At 61.9% G+C, this 24111-nt stretch overlaps 1 protein-coding gene across 1 annotated transcript in view; it reads right to left on the bottom strand.

The window, feature by feature from the left end:
- Window positions 1-7091: 7091 nt before the first annotated feature.
- SYT7 (synaptotagmin 7) overlaps window positions 7092-24111 on the bottom strand; it is a gene marked incomplete at both ends in the record, with an annotated part of 30258 nt that continues 13238 nt past the window's right edge. Inside the window, 7 exons of the mRNA XM_084254209.1 lie at window positions 7092-7196; window positions 9318-9517; window positions 10035-10149; window positions 10464-10633; window positions 12969-13239; window positions 16462-16597; window positions 21172-21294. Of these exons, the coding sequence (XP_084110335.1) occupies window positions 7092-7196; window positions 9318-9517; window positions 10035-10149; window positions 10464-10633; window positions 12969-13239; window positions 16462-16597; window positions 21172-21294 (1120 nt within the window). The remainder of the gene's footprint in view (window positions 7197-9317; window positions 9518-10034; window positions 10150-10463; window positions 10634-12968; window positions 13240-16461; window positions 16598-21171; window positions 21295-24111) is intronic.

The raw sequence follows: 24111 nt of genomic DNA, 5'->3' as shown, positions 1-24111 counted from the left end.
CGCCAGGCCCCCCTGCGATTCGTGTGGGGATGGGGGCGCAGACGGTAGGGTCTCCTCCCCTGCCCTTCACTCTGTTCCTGTGCCTGGAATCTGGCTGGGAGGAGAGCGCACCCCCTCTCCCCGCCACAGCCCCAGCCTTCCAGCTGTCAAGTTTGAAAAGAAGCCACGGTGCCTGGTGCCTCTAGGGCCTGCCACCCCAGAGAGAGCGCTCCTCGCTAGGAGGCTGCCCCGGCGCCTCTCGCTGCCTGCACTCTCCATTCCCTTAAATGGGCACAGGCAGGGTGGCTGGCACGGCCAGGGGCACGAGGAGCACTGTGTGCCGCCGCTCCCTCACCAGGGACAACCTCAAGGGGGTGAGGCATGGGGCCGTTCCCAGGGCCAGATCTCCCCCAGCCAAGCAATAATGGGAGGAGGGGCCAGATGGGGGACACTCAGGGACACGGTCGGGGCAGCGGCCCCGCATCGGTAGTGTTTTCTTTAGGAGAAAAAAAAACTGGCTGTAAACATAAATTATATTTCTTGGAGAAAGACTGTGCATTTCCCACATGCCTGTTTATTCATGAGCCCTGGGAGCGCCAGGTCGCTCGGCCATGGGCACGCGGGGCTCCCTCCGGCACTGCCTCTGTCCCTGCGGCCCAGCTCGGTGCCAGGCCGGCCCCGACAAGTGCTCGTGTCACCGGTGGCTTTGGCTGCTCGGGATGAGCCCGGGTCCTGCTGTCCTCTCCGCCTCTCAGCCCCCCACGCTCTCCTCCTCCGTCTCCCCCATCCTAATTCTCAGGTTCTGGCTTTCAGTGTATTTTCAACCCCCCTCCAGCTGGGCTGAACTTTTCTTTCCTTCACGGTACCGATGCCCCTCCCTCGCCCACTGCCCCGCTCATCTCTCTCCTGTCTCTCCCTCTGAGCCTGTTTTTCACGACTCTCTCCCCTCATTGTTCAGGAAAAAGAAAAAATAAAGATTTACAGGAAGAAATTCGTTAGACCTTAAGCCTAGAGAACCATCTCCCACGGGAAGCGGCTGCTGGGCCAGCATCCCCGTGACAACACGGCTGATGTCATCCAGGGCCAGGGGGTCAGGCCCTGCCCAGCAGCTCTGCTGCCCGCTGGGTTGGGCCTGGGTTGGAGGAGGCTGGGGGTGGATCTGGAGCATTCAGCTTGTAAGTGGGGTGGAAGGTCTCCCACGGGCAGGAAGAGCTGGTGGGAGGAGCTGCGAGGCGTTGGGGTCTGGGCCTGGCTGTGGACTGCCCCCTCCCTGGCCTCCTTCGTTGCCCACACGTCTCCCCTGTGCCAGGCACTGTCAGGGCCAGTGGCCCTTCTTGGGGTCTGGGAACTTGGAGGAAGGAATGTGAGCTGATCCCTGGGGGGAGGGGCTAGAGCTGAGCCAGTCCCCTCGCCTGAGACTCTGCCTTTGACCCAATGACCTTGAACAAGTGGTGGCCTCAGTTTCTCCATCTGCACACAAGGAGCGGGTGTCTTTTGACCTGATGCTGCAGCTCGGCGGGCTTCATACAAATCCTAGACAGAGGGAAGGGGGCGTGTGGGGTGACCTGGAACAACGGCTGGCTCTGGGAGCCTAGATTTTCTCTCTCCAGCCTGTTCCCTGCCGCGCTGGTCCACAAAACAAAGCCCTGTGAGGTACCCCCACCCCAGGACGGCCCTGCCTTGTACTCGCTCCCTTGCCACCATCAGGAGCCAGTTCCCCCTGGGAAGTTAGAGAGTTTGGTTAAAGTGGGTGCTGATGCCCAGCTTGACCGCATTATTGAGGGGCTGTCTGCATGAGGAAGTGGGGGGGCTGCTGCGGAGACAGGGGGGCTCCCAGGCGCCCTGTGATGAAGAGAGCACTGCCTGGGCATCCTGGCCTGCCCTCGCTTCACTGCCTGGGACTTCCCACTGGCCTTGGTGGAGCAGGGAGATGGGGAGACGAGTTTCCCAGGGCGCGCATAACCCAAGCCTCCGGGGACAGTCGGCGTGGGTGGGCCGTGGGGGGAGCAGGGCAAGAGGTCCTGGAAGAGTTGTGTTTGCGCCAAGGATGCAGAGCCGAAGCCAAGGGAGTTGGCTGAGGTCAGAGCGGGAAGGCTGGCGGTGGGGACTGTGGGGTCTGAGCAGGGCAGGAAGAGGCTGGGCCCTCGGAGGGAGGGACTTGTCCATACTTGGCTGTTAGGCCTCCTCACCCAGGCTGGACCCCAGCACACGAGATCACCCCACACCATCCTCAGCCCTTCCTCTCCCGTGACTGCGACCCCTCCGGGCCCCAGAGCAGCAGAGGCGGGGCAGGGTGGAGGTTGGCTTCTCCTGGCTGTTACTGCCCTTCGCCTTCTTCCCACCGACTCCCAGGATTTTGGGGAAGTAGGAGAACAGGGTGCTCAGGAACTGGGGGCCCTGCCCAGGAGCACCTCCCTCCCTTCGGTGCCTCCGCCACGCTGGCCTGCTCAGCCATCTGGCCCCAGCCTCCTTAAGACACCTGCGCACACTTGTTCGGAGGATGGGCATTTATTAGCACATCCAGGTGTGCCACACAGAACATGTGTTCAGATGGGGGGCCCTGCCCGGGGGGCTCACAATCTAAACGAGACACAATACGGACACACAGGACACAGACACAGGGAGCAGGGCATCTTCAGGGGACACAGCTGGTCGGGGGCCACAGGCTGGGCATACAGCATGTTCAAGCGTTGGCCTCTGGTGGTCTTTGTGTGGGGAGGAGAAGAGAGCAGGCCAGGGCCCAGGGCGGCCTTCCAGAAAGCAGTGGCATCCAGGAGGGACTTGCAGGGGCAGGAGACAGCGAGGGCAGAGGCCGGGCAGATATCTCAGCGTAGGCGTGGATGAAGAGACCCCGCCCACGAGGGCAGGAGAAGAGGCCAGAAGTCCGAGAGGCCCTGAGCCTGCAGCAAGGGCCTGCCCCTCTGCCCGACGAGCTATCCCTGCCTCAGGCTGTTTTCCCAGAGAAATCCTGGCAAGGGGTTCTGGGGAGAAGGGTGCTCTGGGGCTACTTACCTGACCCTAGGGCGCCCTCCAATCTCTGGGACAGAGACCAGTAGTTATATCAAAAGATATAACAACCTTTCCGCCGGACCTCGAAACCAGGTCGTAAGAAATTAAGGGACAGGGAGGTGCAGCAGCTTCGGGGGATGTACTAAGCACAGCGCCAGGAGGCAACTGTGCCCCCCCAGGTATGGGGGAACAGGAGGCCCCCTTTAGTCCAGACGGGGACAGGGCCAGCAGATGGACAAGTGACAGCAGGGGCTCCTTTTGTGTCTGGAACAGAGGCGGCCCCTTCCTTCAGAGGTACCCGGAGAGCTGGGGGCCTCCATTTCCCTGGGCTTGCGTGCGAGGGCAGGGCAAGGGCCTGGAAGCTTATTGCTCTTTTGTGGACTGAGAAACGGGATGGAAAGGGACTAGCTTGCCTGGCCACAGGGGCTGGTGGAGATTGGGACCCAGCTTGCCAGGCCCAGGGGCAGGGACTGGCCAAAGGCTCTTGAGTGGGAAAGAGATTTTCTAACCGTAAAGGGTTAAACCAGAGAAGGGCAGGACAAAGTCAGGAGTCCAGCTAACAAACCCTGAGCTCTGTCCTTTTGGGGGTGGGGAGGCGGAGGGGCAGGAGGAGGAGAGGCTAGCCTGAACCCACAGTGACCCAGCTGGAGCTCAGGTGAGGGGGCGGGGGCAGGGCTGGAGGGGCCATTCTTTGGTTTTCTGACCTACTCTGGGGGGTGGGGAGAAGGCAGGCTGGGTGAGCCAAGGGGCACCCCTCAGGCCTCTGCTCTCCAGAGGCCTGGGGTCAACCCTGGCCCTGGAGGGGCGGCTCCTCCCCTGCTTTCTGGACAGCTGGTGGGTTGGGATTCCAGAGTGCGGCTGGGCTGGAAGCTCGGGAAGGACCTCATCACCAGCGAAGCCAAGGCCCAAAGGTGACAAGCGGAGGGGAGACAGCCCCAGGCTCCCGTCCCCCCACTGCCTCTCCCCTGGGAGGTGAGAGGGGGCTGGGACCCACGCAGGAAAAAGCCAAGGCCCTACTTTTTCATGATCCTTTATTAGTCAGAACGGGCCTCGCCACAAAAAGCAGCGCCCGTTCCCACAAAAATATGATTTTGCAAAGAGGAAATCTTGCTGGCTTGGAGGGTGCGTGTGGTGGAAAAATTTTGTATGGTTTTTTTTCCTTTTTTTCTTCAGTGTTTCTTCATTTCTCTTCACTGCAACTTTTTTTTGTGATAGTGGGTTTCTGTTTTATATAAAACACTTGCGCTGAAGGACTCAAACACAATACAAACAGCGGCCACCGATCCCCACCCTGGGGTCCCAGCTGGGCTGGGGCGCTGGGCCACCCACCCCCTGGCTGTTTTTGTGGCTGTTTTCCTGGTCCCTTCCCTGGCGTCCGGGGCCAGTGGACAGGATCCTGGTCCGGGGGCAGGTGGGACTTATATAGCAGTTGTGGGGAGACGGTCACATAACAAGGTAACGACAAAGTCTAGGCGCCCACAAAGACGGCAGATGAGGCTCGTGAAGGGCCTGGGACACAGTGGAGAAGAGAGAGTGGGGCCAGGCCAGCCCCGGCTATCTCTGGAGGCTCTGTGGGGGGGAGGGCAGGTGGGTCTTGCGTTCAGGCAACGGTAATAATACTTTGCTCACGGGTAGCACCTTCAGAGTCCTCCTACTGCGACCCCCAGGTCAGGTGACAGCGGCCTCACAACCTCCCCTATGAGGTAGGTGAAGTATTATTACCATCAGTTGACAGATGGGGAAACTGAGGCCTCGGGAGTGCGGGTGATGTGCCCAAGGTCCTGGGATGGTGGCAGGCTCTGGTGTCCTTCTCCCACCCTCAAGTTCCCCCAATCCCTGTTCTCCGGTGGCCCTAGACCGCCCGCCCTCACCCCCCCACCTGCCCCCTCCGCGCCCCAGCCCGGCCCTGGCCCTCCACGTGCAGGTCCACCCCCACGTCCCGGCTGGTCGGGGTCCGGAACCCAAGCAGGGTTCCCCAAGGTGCGTGCTCGGACGCGGCTGGGAAGCGCCCTCTGCATGTGATTGGCTGGGAGCTCCGTGGGCGGGGCTCTGCAAGGGACGGCCTCGCCCCGCCCGCTCAGTGCGCCGGTTCGATCCCCGGGCCCGGGGCGGGGCGCTCTCCCTGGCCTCCTCCGGAGGGGCCGGGGCACGGGGAACCAGGGCGGCTCCGGGGGAGGTGGACAGGACCCCTCCGCCTCTCGAGACTTCCCACAGCACCCTCTCGCTTCCACACAGCCTCCCGAGTCGCTGCCCTCCTGTCTCCCCTGGGGGCCGGTCCCTAGCCTTCCCCATAAAGACGGTGCGGACCCCCATTTTAAACAAAGCTACAATATAGAAAACTTTGGATTTACAAGAATGTGGTTGACTATTTGCTTTACACGAGCTCTCTTGACTCTACAGAATGATTCACCTACTGTGTGTGATGCTCAGATCCTCGGGCTGGGACGGGCGGGCTGGGAGAGGCAATTGAAGAAAATTTGGAGACGGGCCAAAAACGTGGCCTCCTGCCCCACTTACGGCCTCCTTCCCACCGGAGGAAAATGGCTTCCCAATACCCGTGCGGTGGCCACACTCTGCAAGGGGGGCCTGCCCAGCGCCTCCGGGACCGGGGTGAGCCCCGGGCAGGGCTGTGGGCCGAGCCCACGCCCAGGCTGCGGTGTTGGGGCGCCACCTGGCGGTGCGTGCTGGGGACGTCAGGTGCCGGCGCGCGGACCCCGGATTCCAGGCTATTCACCAGCTGGCTCCTGTCAATGCCCGGACCTGCAGGGATCAGGGGGCTTAAGCAGGGATCATCCCCCAAATCTGCGGCCTCCAGGGGGAACCAGGCCCGGTCTCTGCAGCAGCTGACACGGAGAAATCACAGCTACTCTGTGTGGGGCAGACTCAACACTCCCTGCTCTCTCTGCCTGAACTGGGAGAGGCAAACGGGCGGCTGCGGCTGTGCAGGCGACAGAGCTGAGGCCACGAGCAGCAGCAATGACTGGGGCCACAAGCCTGGGGGCGAGGGGCCCGCGCGTGTGGCGGCAGGTCTGCACAGACCCACGGGAGGAAGGGGAAGGAAGCAGGAAAGCATGGAGAATATTGCCACATGGCTGGGACTTGAACTCTGGGAAGGCCGAGGGCGTCTTTGGATGAGGGTGTCAGGGAAGAGAGTTAGTGGGGGCTTGGGACCCCTGAGAAGAAAGGGAGCAGGTGAGTCCCAGTGGAGCAGGATGTACACAGTAGGTGCCTAAAATGTGCGGGCCAGTGTTCAAGAGATGAAATCGCTGGGGTAGGAGCTACTGGGGAGCTCTGAGCAGAGGCCGGCACGGGGAGGGCAGGGAGCCGGCCCCGGGAGACAGCAGGAGGCAGCCCAGTGCTCAGCCCAGCTCGGCTGTCCCTCGTCCCCACCCCACGCTGCCCCTGCCCCACTCACCCCTCACCCACCCCCCAGCTCTGCATGCACTGCTGCCAGCCTCCAGCCCCACCTCACTTCGTGAAACCCTGCTCTCTGCATAGCGCCCAGCACTGCCAGCCCCGGCAGCCGGGCGCCCCGCCCACACACACGCACACACGGTGGCCACAGGACACAGGGCTGTGCTCCAGGACTCTGGAGCAGGCTGCATACGATCCCGGCATCAGGGCCCAGCCGGCACCTGAACTGCCCCGGGACGGGCCTCTCCTGGCCAGGCCGGGGCCAAACGCCTCGGCCTCCCCTCTCCTGGCCCCGCATGGGGGACCCGGGAGGAGGTGGCCTCTCTCCCCTCCAGGCACTGCCTTAAAGAAAACGGGGGGCCATGCCCACCTGGCGGGCCTCTGGAGGGATCTGCCCATCTGGCTCTCGAGCTCTCCCCCACTTCTTTAGCATCAGCAAGTCAGGAAGGAAAGGGGCAAAGCAGGAAAATGGCTCCCAGAGTCCCTCCCCCAGAGCTGGACTGGTGGGGGATGGGGCTGGTATTTCCTAGAAACTGGGCCCAACTATTCCTGGGCCCCCTCCCTGGCCGAGCCCTCAGGGTCCTCCCCTCCCCCACGGCAGGGGGGGTCAGGCTGGGCATTGTGCATAAAGTGGTGAGGGCATGATGGGGACCCAGGCCCTTGGCCCCCCAGGCCTCCCTTGGCCCCACTCAGGCCTTCAGCTGGTGCCACTGGGCCACGGGCTGTCGGGGCCGGGCAATCATGTCCTTCCAGTGCTTCACCTCCCCAGGGCCGCTCTTCCAGGACAGGTAGATCTGGGGAGGAAGGGAAGAGGGTGGCATTAGAGGTACTGGCGGAGGCCTTGCCTCATGCCCCCACTGGGGGGAGACACTCCATCTCCACAGCACCCTAACCTGTGATCATGGAAACAGCCAGGCCTCCTCCAGCCTGATCACCTACCCCTGGGGCTCCCTTCTTGCCTGCTCCCTCCCAGCCTGATCTACTTTCCTCGTTGGCCTCCCTGGGGAACCTGGGCATGTCTGGCCAGAATCGGACTCGGGCCTGTTTTGTAGTGGGGGGTTGGAGGAGGGGTGGGGGCTCCTTGCTCCCACGCCCTCCCCCTGCTCTACCTTTTGGGCACTCTCTCTCCTTACTCACAGCCACTCCCTCTCCCGGGCACTTGCTACAGGCCAGGCATGAAGCAGGGCTTTTTACAGCTCAGTCCTCACATCCGCACCTGTGCGGCAGGTATAGCAGGTGCTTGAAGAAGGTCACACTCATTGGCCGCTGTTTTGTTTTTCCCAGTGATATTATGACAACAGGACATTAGTGGAGGACCTGCCTATATGTGCTTCACTTAAAGTTGCAGTTTCTAAGAACCTATGGATGGCATTAAGTGAGGACTCGCCGTGTATGGTTACCCCGATTTTACAGATGGAGGAACTGAGGTGCAAAGAGTTAAGAGACTTACCCCGGAATTTATGAAGGGCGCAGAGGGGCTGAGACCCAGTCTTTCTGGCTCTACACCACTAGCCCCAGCCTGCTGTCCTCTGCTTTAGGGGCTCACACCTTGTGGGACCCCACGTGCAGCTGACCCTAGCTTGTGACTGACGCTGGCAGAATAGGGGGTGCCCTGAGCTACCCGGGCTGAAGTGAGGACAAATCCACCTTCGCTGTGGTTCACCCAACAGGAAGTAGAATCGTTTCAAAAGGAGCTGTGACTAGTGGTCAGCAGCAGGGGGTCAGGTGAGCTTCAGGAGAGCTTAGATGTGGTTCCTTGGCCCTTGGCCTGAGCTACACAAGGAAGAGGCTCGGCAGGTCCCGAGGCCAGGGTGTGGGTGATGGCCGTCCTGGGGAACAGTCTCATCTGTGACCCAGGACAGCTAGTCACGCTCCCTGGGCCTGGCCAGGTGGTGGGCCGGGTCAGCTCTTTGGACACTAGCCACCTCCCTCACCCCCAACAGCTAAGTTCTCCATTCCCATCAACCTGAGGGGCGTCTCCAGTTCTGTCCTTTTCCCTGCGGGTGCCCAGGTTACCTTTCCCGTTTCCCCCCGAGGAGGCCAGGCCCTGTCCTTCCCTCACTGGCTTCTGGCATCCCTCTGCCGGCCCCAGCCACTGGCGTGGTCTCAGGACTGCCTGATCTAGGTACTGCACAAGCAGCTCCTCAGTGTTTGGTCCTCTCGGCACACAGTGAGGTTAGGACTCTTATTCTCATTTTGAGAGGCAGAAGTGAGGCTCCGAAGGATACAACTGACAGCAGGTGGGGCTGGAACCAGGACCCAGTCTGACTCCCGAGCCCCCGTGCCCAACACTAAACCACCCACAGCAGTAGATATTTCAAAGCCGAAGACCGGGAGGGCTGATGTCACAGGACCGTGTCCTGGAAAACGCAAGGCCCAGCATAGACTCTTTGGGTTGATAGATGCAGAGGAGAGGCCGCTTTCTACACGACCCTGTGGACTGCTGCAGGGTTGGTATTGGCAGCTCCTGTTTATAAATAAGGACCCCGAAGGTCAGAGAGGCCGCGTCCGGCCTGAGGTCACGCAGCTGCAGGCAGCACGCGCGGCAGGAACAGAAGCCAGGTCTTTGGAGCCTGCCCTTCACCCCTCCCCAGCTCTCCCTCTGCAGATGGGGCCCCAGGTGACATTTCTCCAAGGACCTCCCCCTGTCTGAGGGTCCTCGCCCAAACCCGACTTTTGTGGAGCTTCTTTCTCCCACCTCCTTCTTCCCTCATGCTCATGGCGATCTGTCTTTAGTTGACAGCCCACAGGCGGGCTCTGAGCGGGATCTCGTTCACCCTCCTTGTTTTCAGAAGAAATGGAGGCCCGGGGGGGCCGTCTCCCCCTGTGTTCGCCGTTCACCCACTGCTTCTTTAAGGATCAACCCTTGCCGGACCTGGCTGTGTGTCCCCCCGCCCCTGCCCCCCGGCTCCTACCTTGCCGATGACGTCGTTGCGGCTGAGTTTGTCCTTGTCCATGACGGTGATGATGATGGTCGTCTCCCTCAGCTTCTCCGTGGGGATATCGAAGGCAAAGGACTCGTTGAAGATGGGGTTCAGGTTCCTCTTCATGGTCACTGTCTTCTTCTTCTCCACGCGCTTGTCCTTGTACATCAGCCACACCTTCACGTAGGGGTCTGGGGGATGGGTCGAGGAAGGATCAGTGGGGCAGGAGGTGGGGCTCCCCAGGACCCCTTTTTCCTCCAGGTGAGGAAGCCAAAGCAGAAGGGGCTGAAGGCTTTCCCTAGAGGGCAAGGAAAGCTCAGGGGTGTGGGGCACCACGGAAGAGCTGGAAGGAGCCTTTGCATCATCTGGGGTCCTGTGAGCACCGCCGAGGAAACCAGCCCCCGAGTGGCCAGGTCTTGCCGAGGCCCCAGACAAGTGGTGTCGGGGCTGGAGCTGGAACCCAGGTCTCCCCAGCAGCGTGCCCTTTCCTCCTGATTCAGGAAGGATGGAGTCCGAGGGGAGGCTGACACCGAGGATGCTCCAAAGGGAGCCAACAAGGGCTCTAGAGCAGGAGCTGGGGCCAGAAGCGGGGCGCAGGGGTTGGGGGTGAGGGCTGCCATGCAGTCCCCTGCTCCATATTCAGCATGACCCCAGTGTCCCCAGAACCTCCCCTGACCCACCCACCCTGTCACGAGAAAGGGCCCGCACCTGATGTGCCCCCGATGTCCATGGCTTTGAGGTTCCGGGCTTTGATGATGTTCACGGTGATGGAGTTGGCAGAGGGGTTGTAGCAGAGAGACAGGAGCAGCTCCCCTCGGCTCCCCTGGAGACGCAGAGGGAGCGGTGAGGCTGGGCTGTGGGGAGGCCTGGGGGGCTGTTCCCTTAGGTTCCATGGGAGGGGTATGGAGACGGGTGAGGAAATGATAGCCAGCTCCCTGGCTGGCCCAACTGCCCCTGCCCCCCACCCTGACATGGGTGCTCACCCGCCCCGCCTGTTCCTCCTGTCACTCTGACTCCCCTCATCAGGCTTCCACCCAAGCCCAGCCTTCCACCTTCCTCAGGTTAAGGAGGAACTGGGGGCAGACCTGCCAGCACCCCCCGCCCCTCCCCAGCCCAGGGCCCGAGGCGGGGCCTCACACTCCCATCGCTGCATGGCTTCAGATCCTTCCAGAAGGTCTGCATCTGGGTCAGGTCCACCTTGTTGAGGGGGATGGACACCTCCCCAATGGGGTCGTTGCGGCTAAAGCGGTCGTAGTCCAGGACCTGGAGGTAGAGGACCCTCTGCACCACCTTCTCGTAGGGGAAACCTGGGGGAAGACAGTGCAGGTGAGGCGGAGGCTGAGGGGCCACCGGCCGGGCACAGCAGGCTGCACCCTCTCAGACACTCTTGCGTTGCGGAGAACTGGCAGGGGTCCTTGCCCCCCGGAGGGTCTCCTGCCCATCTCACAGCGGGGAGACCAAGGCGCTGATGGCTTAAGCGACTTGCTCAGAGCTCTGAAGAGCAGCATGGGGCATCTGCTCCCTGTCGTCACGTGCCCGTCCCAGCAGCCGCTGCCCCTCTGCTCGCCAGCAGTGCTGCCACCGGGGCACGGGGCGAGGGCTCCAGCAGAGATGGCCCCACTGCAGGAGGGCGCGCCCCGGGAGGGTTAGGACAGAGGGCCACGCCAAGACACAGAATGAGGAGGGGCTGCACGTCCTGAGGCCCCTTGCCAGCACTTTGCCGGCCCACCAGCCTTCCCGAAGGGACCCTCAGCTGTCCGCTCTCACTGCCACCTCCCTCACCCGTGCCGCTGGGCACCTCTTGCCCAGACAGTCCCCAGAGCTTCCAAACTGCTCTCCCGCTGCATGCTTCTCCTTCAGCCCATTCTCAACACAGCAGCCAGAGCGAGCTTTTAAAAATAGAAATTCACATCACGATACGCTCCTGCTCAAACCCTTTCAAGGCCCCGGGGCACTTCCAGGCTCGGAGCCCGGCCTTGGCTCCTTCCCCAGCTTCGCCCGCTGTCCTCTCCCTGCTCGGCTCAAGACGGGGTGGCTCCTGACGGGGCTCGGGGCTCGGGGGTCGGCCACTCGAGGTGCCCTCCTGCCCTTCAGCCCGCCGGTTTGTCCCGCCACATCCCTCACAGCCATCTGGCCTGTTCTCTTCCTTTAAGTCTCAGCTGGCTCTCTGGCGCCCCAGATGGGTGGGGCCCCTGGTTCTACCCTCTAGAGCTTTCCTTTCACGGATGTATCACCAGCTGTAATGGAGATTTCTTGCTCTCCCCTGGAGGCTGACTCCCTCCCTTGGAGAGGATTTCCGGGAAGGCATCTCTGTCCTCAGCCACTAGATCCCAGTGTCTAACGTGGCTTCTGGCACGTAGTAGGCACTCGATAAATAAGTTAAGTGAATAAACAATTGAACCAATGAATAAATGCCGGCGAAGTGGTCCGATGGTGCGATGGGTGTGGAATGGGAGCTAAGGCGAGGGTGGGGTGGGGGAGAGGGGGAGTAGGAGGGAGCCTGGGAGGGTCTGGAGCTGGAGTCACCGTCCCTGGGGAGGCTGGAGGAGGGGCCAGCCAGGTCGGACACTCCCCAGGAGTGCTGAGACTGTGGCCACATAGCGTGCGGCTTAGTTATCTGCACACCTGTGTCCTGTGTAGACCAGGAATGCCCCGAGGGCCGCCCCAGCATCCAGGACAATGCTACACCCCCATCCTGAGCCAAGGCTTTCACTGGCTGTGCCATCTCCAAATTGGCCCCCACACTGACCTGGGGGGAGGGTCCATAAACACAAGGGTACCCCTTAGCTCCCCCTCAGTGCTTTCTTTAGTAGCTAGCAGGCTTTATTTAGCAGCTGGCTGTCACCTTGCAGAAGGGGCACCAGATGGGAAAGCGTCCCTGGGGTGCACATGGAAGCTTCTGGAGAGCCAGTGTGATTTATTCTCCTGGGTGAAAGGGTTAGGGCTTCTTTAAGTGGGTTGAGGCACTCAAAGTCCCTGGGTCAGAAATCACTTCCTGATCACACACCTGGCTTCCTGGTTACCGTGAATCCTCAGAGATAAGACACAAAGAGAAGTCTTAATCATTCCCCAGCATCAGGGGGGTGGGGCTGTCCACACGGGAGGTGTCAGGGGATGGGAACAGATGGAGGGCACTTAGCAAATGGGCATAAAGTGGTTTATAAAGCATCCGGCACAGCTGTAAATGCTTTTTACCATTTACTGATCTGCTTAATCCTCACTCTTATTATCTTTTACAGGTGAGGAAACAGTTCAGAGAGGTTCAGGAACTTGCCCCAGGTCACACAGCTAGAAGAGATGGAGCCAGGATTCACACTCAGGTAGCCTGGACCACACCTGTGCCCGCAACTTGCAGGACGGTGGTTCTAGAAGCACCACCTCTGGGTCCTGTGGGTGTCTGCCTTCCTGCCTGCCCTTCTTGGGGGTCCTGTGCCTGGGCTGAAACCATGGGCGGTCGTCTTGCTCACCTGGGCTGTGACGCCCGCTTCACAGGGCACTGTAACCTGAACCCTGCCGTGCACACAAGTTAACTGCATTAAGACACCGGCCTGCGTGGGCAGGTGCAAGCACACGTGTGTGCATCTAGACATCGTGGTGTGGGAGGCGGCAGTAGGGGGCTGGGGGGGTGGGCACCAGCCTCACCTTCAAAGAGGAAGGTCTCGTTCCAGTGGGGGTTCAGGTTCTTGCGCTTCACCTTGGTCTCCAGCTTGTGCTTCTTGTCCGGCAGCAGGTAGATCTTGACAAAGGGGTCACTAGTGCCGCTGAAGTCCTTGGCGGGCAGCTCCTGGGCCTTCATGATCTTCACAGTGAGCGTGGACTCCTGGAAGTTGTAGCCCACGCTGAACTGGATCCGGCCCAGGTTCTCTCGGCTGCAGCCCTCATGGGCCTCGTCCTCCTCGGAGCCTGGGGACAGCTGGGGGAGGGGGAAAGGGTTGGCAAGGATTCTGCGTCCCCCAAGTCCGCACAGCTTAGCACAGTCCAGCTGCTGAGAGCTGCCCTGCCCCCTGCCCCCAGGCCCGCCCCGGCCCCCTAGGCCCGCCCCTGGCCCCCCAGGTCCATGTTCACATTCAGGTGAGGATGCTCAGGTGGTGGGTCAGTGCCTCGGCCGGGGACACACAGGGAGGGAGGGCAGAGCCAGGACAGCCCCTGTCTCCTGAACCCCAGAGCAGTGCGCACCCCATTCCTGGAAGTCGGGGTCTGCCCCTACCCCCCAGATCACAGCTGAGCGGCGCACCTGGGTCCTGGGCTCCCCACCATGCCACAGCCCTGAGGGGTGCTGTGAGGTACACCAGCGCCAAGCCCTGCTATGAAGCAGGCGAGGGAGGCCGTTCACGTCTCACAAGAGTTTCCCGAGGTGTTTCTCTGGAAGGTGGCTCTCTGGGGCTCTAGGCATATGTGATTTACAAAGCGAGAGAGGCAAATTCGCAGGAGCCATGCCTATTTGTGTAATCAGGGATCTTAAAATATAGACTCCCAGGCCCGTCCCTGGGGAGCCTGATTTGATGGCGCTGGGGTGGGGGCCTGGACCTCAGAATTGTTTAAAGGGGCCTCGGGATTGTTCCACTCACCAGGGCTGAGGCCCGCTGGAGGGGAGGGCTACCCTGCTTTCCAGACCCAGCCCCCGGGCATGATCATCTGGGCCCCCCAGCAACGCACAGACACAGGGAGGGGAGGGTGGGAGGCATCCCGCTCCCTGGCTGACATGGACAAAACAGGAAGAAATTGGGGGCCTCCCAACCAAGTGTTCCCACTGTGGCTGCTCAGAGGGAGATTTTAGATCCTGGCCCCACCCCCAACCTTCCACCCCAGCCATCTGGCACCGGCCCCAGACCCCACCCCGGGCCTGGGGGGTCCATGCAGCATCCGTTTATAAAAGCCCCTCAGCAGACTGGCTGAGAGCTGGGGTGCAGGAGGGGGGAAACAGGGCGCCATGCTGGAGAGACAACTGCTGGCACCTATTTTCTCTCCCCCTCTCCCCTTCTGGAACGTTCTCTGCACCCTCTCCTTCCTGTTGGAGGGGCACCCCGAGGCTCTGAAATACTAGATGGCACAGATGGTAAGAAGACGCGCAGTGTGCACCTACCATGGCAGAAGACTCTTACATCACCTTCTCACTGAATCCTGACAACAGCCGGCCGTCATCACCACTCTCTAGTGGGGGAGACTGGCTCAGAGAGGTTAAGTCACAGGTCCGAGACGGCACAGCAGTACGAGCTCCCTGCCTTGCAAGTCCACTCTCCACCAAAGCAATCCCAGGCCAATCCTGAGACCTCCCCCCAAGCCAGCGAGGACTCACCTGCCCCAGGTGGGAAGCCTCTACACACTATTAACGCAGACGACGCACGCGCCTGCCCTGAGCCACGTGCTTCACCCTCCTTTGCTCTGTCCACCAGCCTCTCCTGGATCATAAAAATATCTCACAGAGTAGGTTTTCCTAGGTCCCTGCTCAGCCCAGAGCAAGAAGATGGGCATTCCTATTGTCACGTGACATATGAGGAAACTGAGGCACAGAGAGGCCATTTTGGTGGAAGAGCTATGGCGACGGCCCATCCTCCTCTCCGACCCCTCTTGCCTCGGCCGCCTCTCCTGACCAGCTGTGGGAGCCTGACTCCTGTCTTCTGACCCCCGGCTTCTGACAGCGGGGGACCTGGCGGTCATATGGGCCAGTGACCCTGCCTCGGCCTGGCGGGGGGGCAGTTAGATCCAGCATCTCAGCATCCACTGAGCAAGGAGAGGGCGCCGGGGCCTGTGCTTCTCCTCTGCCTGCCCTCTCGGCCCCTCCCTGGGCGGGCTGGGCAAGGGCCGTCCCTCCTGGGAACCTGCTACCAGGAAGCTGTAGCCAATTAAGAGGCTGTGCAGGGAAGAAGGCCAGTGTGTGGCGATGGCTGGCCCAAAGGAGAGCACAGCCCAGGCCCACCTATGGGGGGCGGATGGACAGGGCAGTGCTGGCGCATGGCGGGTGGGGCAGGGAGGAGGAGGGTGGGGAGGCCCGAGGGAGACCAGCTGAGGAGTGGGGAGCTCTGACACGCCAATCTGCGGGGAAGACACGTGCCGCCTCTGGGCCCAGCCCGGGCCTGCTGACTGGGAACCCGCACTTAAGGTGCTGGCAATTCGTGTGCATATGCCCATCCGAGAGGCTCTGGGCTGGATGAGGGCAGGGGAATAGATGGTTAAAGCCACCCGGAACCCTAAACAGCAGAAAGGTGGGACCTGGGGGCTGGGGACCAGCCCAGGGACGGTGGGGGCTGCGGTGCCAGGACTATGGGTGAGGGAACCCTGAATCGAATGTCAGGACTGAGGAAGGACTACGAGCCACCCAGTCCCCTTCCTCTCTAGCGGAGAGGGGCTCCAGGTCCAGGCAGGGGGAGCGGCTTGTCCCAGGGCCCCTGCTCACTAGCATCACAGCAGGCCACGGCCCAAGCCTCACGTGCGCTCTAGGCCTTCCTGGGACTGGAGCTGACTCCTGTCTGCAAATCTCAGCTGCCCAATCACCATGTCCTCACTCTGGCCCTGGCCTCCGAGTGGTGCCCTTTGAGCTCTGCAGGGTGAACAGTGTGAACCACCGCTGCCTCCACTATGGGAACCACAAATTCTGCCTTTGGTGGGCAGCCCCAGCCTGCGGACTGGGGTCCTGGTGGGGTGTGGACAAGAGTACCCCAGCGTAGCTGGCCCCATCCAGGGGTCAGAACTGCTCTCCTGTTCACTTCGGGCCTCCACCTGCCCCAGCAACAGGGGTTGGTGAAGGCCCCGAGGACAGGCCCCTTGGCTGGGAGCAGCTCCTCAGGCCTCCCCTCGATGGGACGCCACTCTGAAGGAAGGGACGCCTCTGCCCCAAGTGCTCTGTCCACTAGCCTCTCCCGAGATCATAAGGATATCTCTGAGTAGGCTTTCCTAGGTCCCTGCTCAGCCCAGGCAGGGACTGAAGGAAGACGGGCATTCCTATTGTCACTTGACATATGAGGAAACTGAGGCACAGAGAGGCCACTTTGGTGGGAGAGCCGGGAAAGCACCCAGGCCCTGCTCCCTCGGTCACCAGGCGCTGGTGGGCGGCCTTGCTGAGTGGACGGACGAATGCCACGCTGTCGCCAATTTCCCCACGCGCCCCTCCCCCTGCCTGGCCTCTGGGCCTGCTCACCATGAGCATCTCGCTGGTGAGGGAGTTGACGAGGTCCGAGACGGAGGAACGGGGCTCGGTCCGGCGGTCAGACTCATCGTGGGGCGTCTGGCCGGGCACCGGGGCTGTGTTCACCGCCTTCCCTCCTGCCGGCAACCTGGGGGTAGGGAGTCCAAATGAGCACAGGCCAAGGTGGGCTGGGCTGGGCGCCACGGGCCTGGTGGCAGCAGGACCTTCTCTGAGACCACGCAGCTGCCACCTTGTTCACCGGGAGGCCTGGTTTTCCTCAGAGACCAGGGCCTAGGGCCTGCCCTCCTTACAGCTGGCACCCCTGGCCTGGACCCCAGTGTGATCCAGTTTGACTTCCCCCTGGGGTGTTGTGTTAGCGGGTGACCCCAGAAAAATCTCCTGCCCTCCAGTCACTGCTTACACGATGGTCTGGGGCGTGACCCCTACCCAAGGCCTGCCCCACCCTGACTCGCCCGCTCGGCAGGGCTGGCTCCGTGGGGCGTGTCCAGACCAACTCACTGCATCGATGCCCTCGGCACCACGCCCAGTGTCTAGCACTGGTGCCCTCGGCACATGCCCAGCGTCTAGCTCCCGGAGGCCCCACCTCTGTTTGCTCAGGTCAGCAAGTACATAGGTGCCCTTCGACGTGAGACCGGCCGGGTGAGGTCAGGGCCACCGTGCGCAGAACTTTCTATGGTGACAGAAGTGTCCTAGGTCCGTGATGTCCATGTGTGGCGAATGATTTTGATTGAAAGTAATTTAGCTGTGAAGAGCCACTTCTTGGCTGGGGAAGCCTACGCCCCTTGCTCCCTGGCCCCACCCTCCCGCTCTAGGGCTGCACATTGACAAGGCTGTCATCCAGGGTCCGAGCAACATGGGGCACCGCCGAGAACCCCTGGACCTGACCATTCCACGCCAGGCCCTGTCTGCACCCGATTCCACGCTGTCCCTGGGAAGCCGCGCTCTCTGGCCAGCACCAGGCGATGAGCCCTGGCTCCGTCCAGCCGGAGGCCAGGACGGGGGCACTAAGAACCTGCCCAGGGACCAGGCTGGAACATCCATGAGGAGAGGCGGGGGCAGGCAGCATGGAAGAGCCGGGCAGACGGCAGCAGGGGCTCAGGATCGGCTACGAAGGGACAGCGCACAGGACTAGAGCCACAGACTCGCCACCCACGCGCCAGACACAAGCTTCGGTGTGGACCAGCTGCCAGCCAGGTTGGCCACCGCAGGCAAGACAGACATGCGCGGAAGGTGCCAGCCCTGGAGGGGGGACACCGGGACCCCCCCGCAGGGCGTGCACACACACACAGGAGCACACACGAACCGATACTGGGGTACGGGGAGGGGATGGCACAGGCAGCAGAGGGGCCAACACACCCAGCAGCGCACACACGGGACCCCGGGAGACACACGTGGGGAGACCAGGCATGCCGAGCTGCACGCGGGCGTCGGGACAGGACCGGAAGGCACAGGGAGCAGCTTCAGGGACTAGAAGCCACGAGCATCGGGCGCGCCTGCCGAGACCCTGGCCTCGGCTGGACAAGGGAGGACCCCACCGCGCCCCACCCGGGCCATGCGGGCACCCCCAGAGGCGCGGCCACAGCAGTGCACGCACACCACACACAGACACACACGGACACACACGCACGGACACGTGCTCACGCAGACAGGCACGGGAGGAAGAGGAGATTGAAATAGCTGGAGAGGTAAAGTCAGGTTAAAAATAGAGCAGGAGAGGAGAGCACGCGAGGTTGACTGCTGAAGGTATGAGAAAGTCGGAGTTATTTTGGCCACACCACAGCGTCAGCGCAGCTGCAAAGCAGCCTGGGAAGAGATGGTCAGCGCCACGGAAGCTACCGGAGGTCACAGGACAGAGAGACAGAGAGAGCACAGAGGCAGAGGGAGAGGCGGAGGGGTGCGTCACCGGCCCGGGACATCCCTGTGAGGAGCAGATGGGGGGCAGGAGAGGGGGAGAGAGAGGCCAAGAAAGGTTAGTTGGAGACGAGCGGAGGAGGCTGCTGGGGGACAAGGGGACAAGGAGGAGCGAGGCGGCCGAGAGGAGAGGCAGAGAGGCGGGAGACACACACCAGGACAGAAGAAACATGGCGGCTTCGGGGCGAGGAGAGCGATGGGGTGGCCAGGTCCCTGCCCTGCACCCCACCAGGGTGGGGGTGGGGCCACGGTTGGAAACCATTTGGATCCCAAGGAGCAATGGCTGACGAGGATGTGGGAGCATGAGGTGAGATGGGGGCAGGTGGAATGGCAGAGCCAGGAGTGGGCCAGGGTGGCCTTGGCTTCCCGCCCTCCAGGGCCAAGGGCATTCTGAAGTCCTTGGGGCCCCAGAGATGGGGGATCCCACATGGGGGGCCTCAGAGCCACCTGGAACCCAGGAGAGGGGCGGTGACCAACCCTCCCACCTCCCTCGGGACCTGGTCGCTCCTGTCTCCCAGGAGCTGGCTGCCTACACATTAGGGCTCCCTGTCTCCCCACCAACCATCAAGGGACACCCACCCCCCTGAGGGTGACCCTGGGACAGCCCCGGGGCCTTAGATCTGGCAGGTTCAGGGTATGACACCAGCTGAGCTGACCTCAGGGATCAGCTGCGGTAGAGGAGGGGGTGCTGGGGCAGGAGGGAAGACCCTATGTCTAGGGGCGAAAGCTGGACAGGACGAGACAGCTGGCCCCGGCCCACCTGCCCGAGGTCCCAGAGCCAAGTGGAGCCCTGAGGGGCCTGGCGCCCAGGGGGTGGTGCCAATGCCAAGCCTGGGGATGGGGAGACTGTGGGGAAGGAGAGCTCAGTTCTGGACCCCCTGGCAGCAGCCTCACCTGGGGAACACCCCTGGAGCCATGAGAAATGAGTTTCCAGGATGGGGTGGGTGTGACCAGGTGGGAATGCATGTGTCCACTGGGAAAGTCAGGTTGGGCGGGGCCCGGGGCCTCCACCTCCACACGCACCTTTCCCAGGATGGCAGGGGACAAGCTGATGTAATGATCAGAAGGGATGGGTGTGTTAAAATATGGAGTGAGACCTAAGTGGCAAGGAGGCAAAAATAGGCTGTGGGTGAAAATGGAGCCAGTTAATTAACACATGGGTGATGTGAAATCTCGTTTCCAGCCTGCATCTGCTCCCTCACGCTTCACACCTTTCCCCAGCATGGGGCTCGGTTTCTTAGACTTTCAGAGGGCTCCAGCCTCCCTCCTGCAGCCTCTCGCCCTCCCGTGGCCCCGGCCCTCTCCCCGCAGCCCTCTGGCCTGCCTGGGGCCCAGTTCTGAGGCCAGACTCAGGAAGCATCTGAAGCGCCAGGTGGGTGGGAGGTGTGACACCACCTGAGCCTCTGAGAGAAAGAGCTGGTCCTGCTCCCCCCCCACCCTAACCCCAGGACTTCTGCCTCTGCCCGCCACAGACATGCGGCTGTGGACTTGGGGATGGGGAGGATATGAGAGGGCTGCTCTCCAGAAGCCACGAGAGGGACTCCTGTTGGCCGTCTGACTCGGCCGACCTGCCCCCACCCCAGAGCCCCTGGCAGCCACCTGGGACAGTCCCTTCTTACACCTCAGTCCCCTGCCCAGCTCACAGATCTGGCAAGCGGCCCACCCCCCAGGCCCCTTCCCTCACTAGAAGCGTAGCGTGTCCGAGCTGGAAGGGGCCACCCTGTCCAAGTCTTCGTTTGACAGGCAGGACAGTGGCCCAGGGACAGGCTGTGACCTGCTCAGGGTTGCAGAGTGAGGCCCTGGCTGAAGTGGAGCGACAGGCCGGCGTTCTGGCTGTGGGGCCTTAGGCCTGGCGAGAAGCAGACCTGCCCCCAGAGACGAGCCTCCTCCCATGACTACAGGTGTGTGGCCCAGCCCGTGGCCAGGGGAGAGGCACCCGGCCAGTGCAGGACCCCTGGCCTTGGGACCTCCAACCTCTTGCCTTCCGATGAGCAGTGTCCACACCCCACCCCCCCACCACCCCGAGACAGGCCCAGCAGAGGCTGAGCTCCCGAGCCCACGCGCAGCTGAGCGCCCAGCCCTCTGCCTGGCTGTGCTGTGGCCACAGGGGCTATTCCTGGTCCCCTCAGGGGTCTGGGGCCAGCAGCAGGGCTGAAGCCACAGGGAGAGGCACCTGCTGGCTGCCTCTGCTTCCCCCGTCCCTCCTCCTGGGACCTCCAGGGATGCGTTCCTGTTTCTTTCTGGCCACCAGACTCCTCCCATGCCCCAGCCCTCCCTGCCAGGAGCTCCTCCTCTTCAGCCCACCGTGGAGTGTGCGACCACAGCCCCCTCGGGCCCCAGGCAAGAGGGAGGTTGAGGTGGCGGGGATGAGGGAGCGGGGCCAGGGCCCCTTCCCTAACATCCCTGCTGCCCATCAACCACCAGAGAAACAGGGATTTCTGGGCCAGGGTGGGGCAGAGATGAAAGATGAGGGCAGCAGAGGGGAGCCAAGCAGGGAGATGGGGTAGAGGCTGGCTTGCTCCGGGCGAGGCGCGGGCAAGCAGGCCCGGGGAGCAGGCTTGATCCAGAATGGTCCCAGGACGGCCGCGTGGGCCTCAGACCCAAGGGACACCACCACGCGGCCCCGTGAGGGCGCCGGCCGGGGAGGGGCTGTCCTCCCGCTCCAGCATCTGCTGAAGGCCACGGCGCCCCCGCCGCCTGGTCCAGCAGCCGGGCCGTCAGGCGGGCGGCCTCTCGCGCCTCCTTCTCTGCCGCTGCCGTCGCGCCGCAGGCCCTCGCCTGTGCTCGTACCTCTTGTCCCCCTGAGCGTTCTGGGTCTGCTGGGTTCCTGGGTTTTGCAGGTCAGGGATATTGGCAAAGTCATCCTGCTCCGAAAGCCCTAAGACCAAGGATAGCACCACCATCCGGCCTTCCCTGCCCGGGCGGGCAGCCCACCAGCCGGGGTGAAGCGGGAGGCCCCAGGGGCGGGGGCGGGAGGGGAAGGAGAGAGAGACAGAGACAAAGAGAGAGAAGAAAACAGCGTAAGAAACTGGCCCTGCAGGAGAGAAACCAAACTTCAGCACTGTCAACAGGTGTAGAGCAGAGGGGGCTGGCAGGGAGGGGGCAGGGAGGGCGTTTCCATGCCCCAGGCCTTGCGCCCTGGGGGCCAGAGCAAGGTTCTCTGGAGAGGGAGGAGGCAGGGATGGCCGAGGCTGCTGTGCCTGGGACTTTGCTGGGGAGCAGAGCACAGGCCCTGGGGCACCCTGACTTCCAGGGCTAATTCATTTGAATTGCACAAAGGCCAGAGGCTACTGGCTCTGACCACAGGGTCCCTGGGAGAAGAGGGAGGGCTCTGGTGCCTTCTTGCTTCAGGTCTGTGCAAGCAGGTGTGGGTTTCCAGGTGGGAGGTTCTTAGAAAGTTCAGGATCCAGCGGGCACCGAGCCCTCTGCTTACGGAAGGTCCGATAAAGACGTTCCTTTGGGTTGTGTTCGGCAGGTGTCCTTGATGCCAGCAGCTCCCTCCCCCAGGTCCCTGGACACACGCCCTTCAGAGGAGCATGGACCCCTTTCCGCACGGGTGCCGGCCGTGGTAGGCCTTCTGCATCTGCCTTCCTGAAGATCTGGGAGTGACCGCCAAGGCTTTGGGGTCTTGAAGACGCAGTTCCGAAGGCACGAAGACCAAAGGTGGAGAGAAAGTGCAGGCATGTGGTGTGGCCTGGAGATATCCTGGCAGGACCGAGGGGAGCTGTAGGGGGGTCTGGAGGGATCCCGCTCTGAGGGAGGCCCAATCTAGGAAGATTGGACAGGGCGAGAGAGGCCCTCGAATAGGACAGGTGTCACTACCTGGGGCCACAGGTCAAGGTCATCATTCCAGGCCACCACTGGCTCACAGCAGGGTCACCTGTATTTTCCAAAGGTGTCCTCTCAAAAACATCTGAATTCGTGGGCATTTTCCAGAAGCTCATTGAGTGTTGGGTCATGCCCCCAGCAGCAGCAGGGGGTGTGAAGGTTTCCAGGCAGGCATGAAAGCAGGACTCAAGAAAGGCCAAGAGGAGATGAAAGTCGATGGAATGTTCCAGAGGCAAGGGACATGGGGTGAAAAGGTCTACCACATCAACTCCCACCCAGGAGGGCGAGGTTTAGGGAGGAAGAGCGGGCTGTGGCTAATTCTTGGAGAGGTTATTAAGAAGAGAACTCTGTAAGAAGGGCATCTGGATGGGGCAAGGTGGCCGGGGGTCTCAGAAAGCAGGGGTGGCCACGGGGTCTGAGCGTGAGGGAGCTGAGTGGCTGCTTCCAGTTGTCGTCTCTGTCCTGGGCACGGTTATTCCAGGCTGACACCTGCGTTGGCATCGAACTTTTGGGAAACAACTCCCCCCTTCCCTCAGGACAAATCCTCATTTCTTTGTTCTCTGCCCACCGGTACTGTTTTAGAGTTGGTAAAATTCCATTTGGCTGCTTGGGAGCTAGTTGAGCTGGGGGAAGGCGAACCCAAGGAAAACAACATGTTTTTCCCTGGTTAATGCATTTTTCAGATACTCCTTTTGCTCGTCTTAAAAACAAAGCAGCTCTTCTCCATAGATCCCCAATTTGTCATTCTCTGCAGCATCGCAGGCTGCAGGGCTGAGAAGGGGAGAATTTGGGGAGAAGTTGGTGGTCATGGGGGATCACACCCAATAAGCAGGAGGAATATCTCCATCCCCACAAGAAGGTGGGATCTTGGGGGCCTGGCCAGTGCTCTCACCTTGACTCTTGACCTGCACCGCCAGCACGGGGCAGGGGCGTGGAGGCAAGAGAAGGGTCTCAGCCACCTGCCAGCTGCGCTGCGAGGCAGAGGTCAGGGCGGCAGACTACAGCTGGTGGCCCGTTTTCGTACAGCCCACAAGCTAAGAATGGGATGTACATTTTTAAATGTGATAGGGACCACATGTGTCCTGCAAAGCCTAAAATATTTATAATCTAGCCCTTGATAGAAAAAGCTATGCAGACCCCTGCTGTGAGGGCTGACAAGCAGAGGAGGTGGTGGGGGGGTGCGCAGAAATAGGGTGGACAGAGGATGGAGGCCCGGGAGGGAGGATGCTCGTCCAGTCCCGCAGGAGTCCCAAGGGCCCAGCGTGGAGGCCGCAGATGGGCCACTCCAGTTTGCCAAGCAGCAGGTCCTGCCAGGTGGGGCCGCGGGCCTCTTGCGCGGTAGGAAGCTGGTGTGGCAGGACCCTGGCGTCAGGGGCCTCTGCCCTGGGGGTCTCGGTCAGAGGCAGGGTGTTTGGCAGGACTTGCTTGGCCACAGAATCCCCACATCTTGCCAGGGAGCTGGGCCTTGGCCTTGGCCTTCCCTTCCTCCTCTCCCAGGCTTCGCGTGCTGGTCTGCTCCGAGAAAAGTGCTCCCAGGGGACACCTGGGAGATAAATCATCCCCGAGAGCCTGGAAGGAAGGTCACGTTAGGCTGGAGGGGGTGGCGATGTTGGGACGAAGCCCAGGCCTGCCCTGGGCTCTGAGGGTGAGTGCAGATGGGCGGGGGGTGCAGGCAGAGGGCCACCTCGGGTGCCCACCAGCCAGGGAGGGGAGGGGCACGAGGGGGGATGGACAAAGAGGGGGACCTGTGGGAAAGTCAGGCCTGGACACTTGAAGGGAGGTTCTGAAGGGGAAACAACTTTTTCTCAGCTTTGGAGAGAACATCAAGGTCTGTCCTCAGGGGTCAGTGCAGGAGCAGGAGGACAGGTGGCTACAGAGGTCACAGAGGCAGAGGACAGGGTC

This window comes from Talpa europaea, assembly GCF_964194135.1.
Source record: "Talpa europaea genome assembly, chromosome: 1".
NCBI classification, from domain to species: Eukaryota; Metazoa; Chordata; class Mammalia; order Eulipotyphla; family Talpidae; genus Talpa; species Talpa europaea.
The sequence above is the reverse complement of the archived record's forward strand: the minus strand, read 5'-3'. Positions and strand labels throughout refer to the sequence as shown.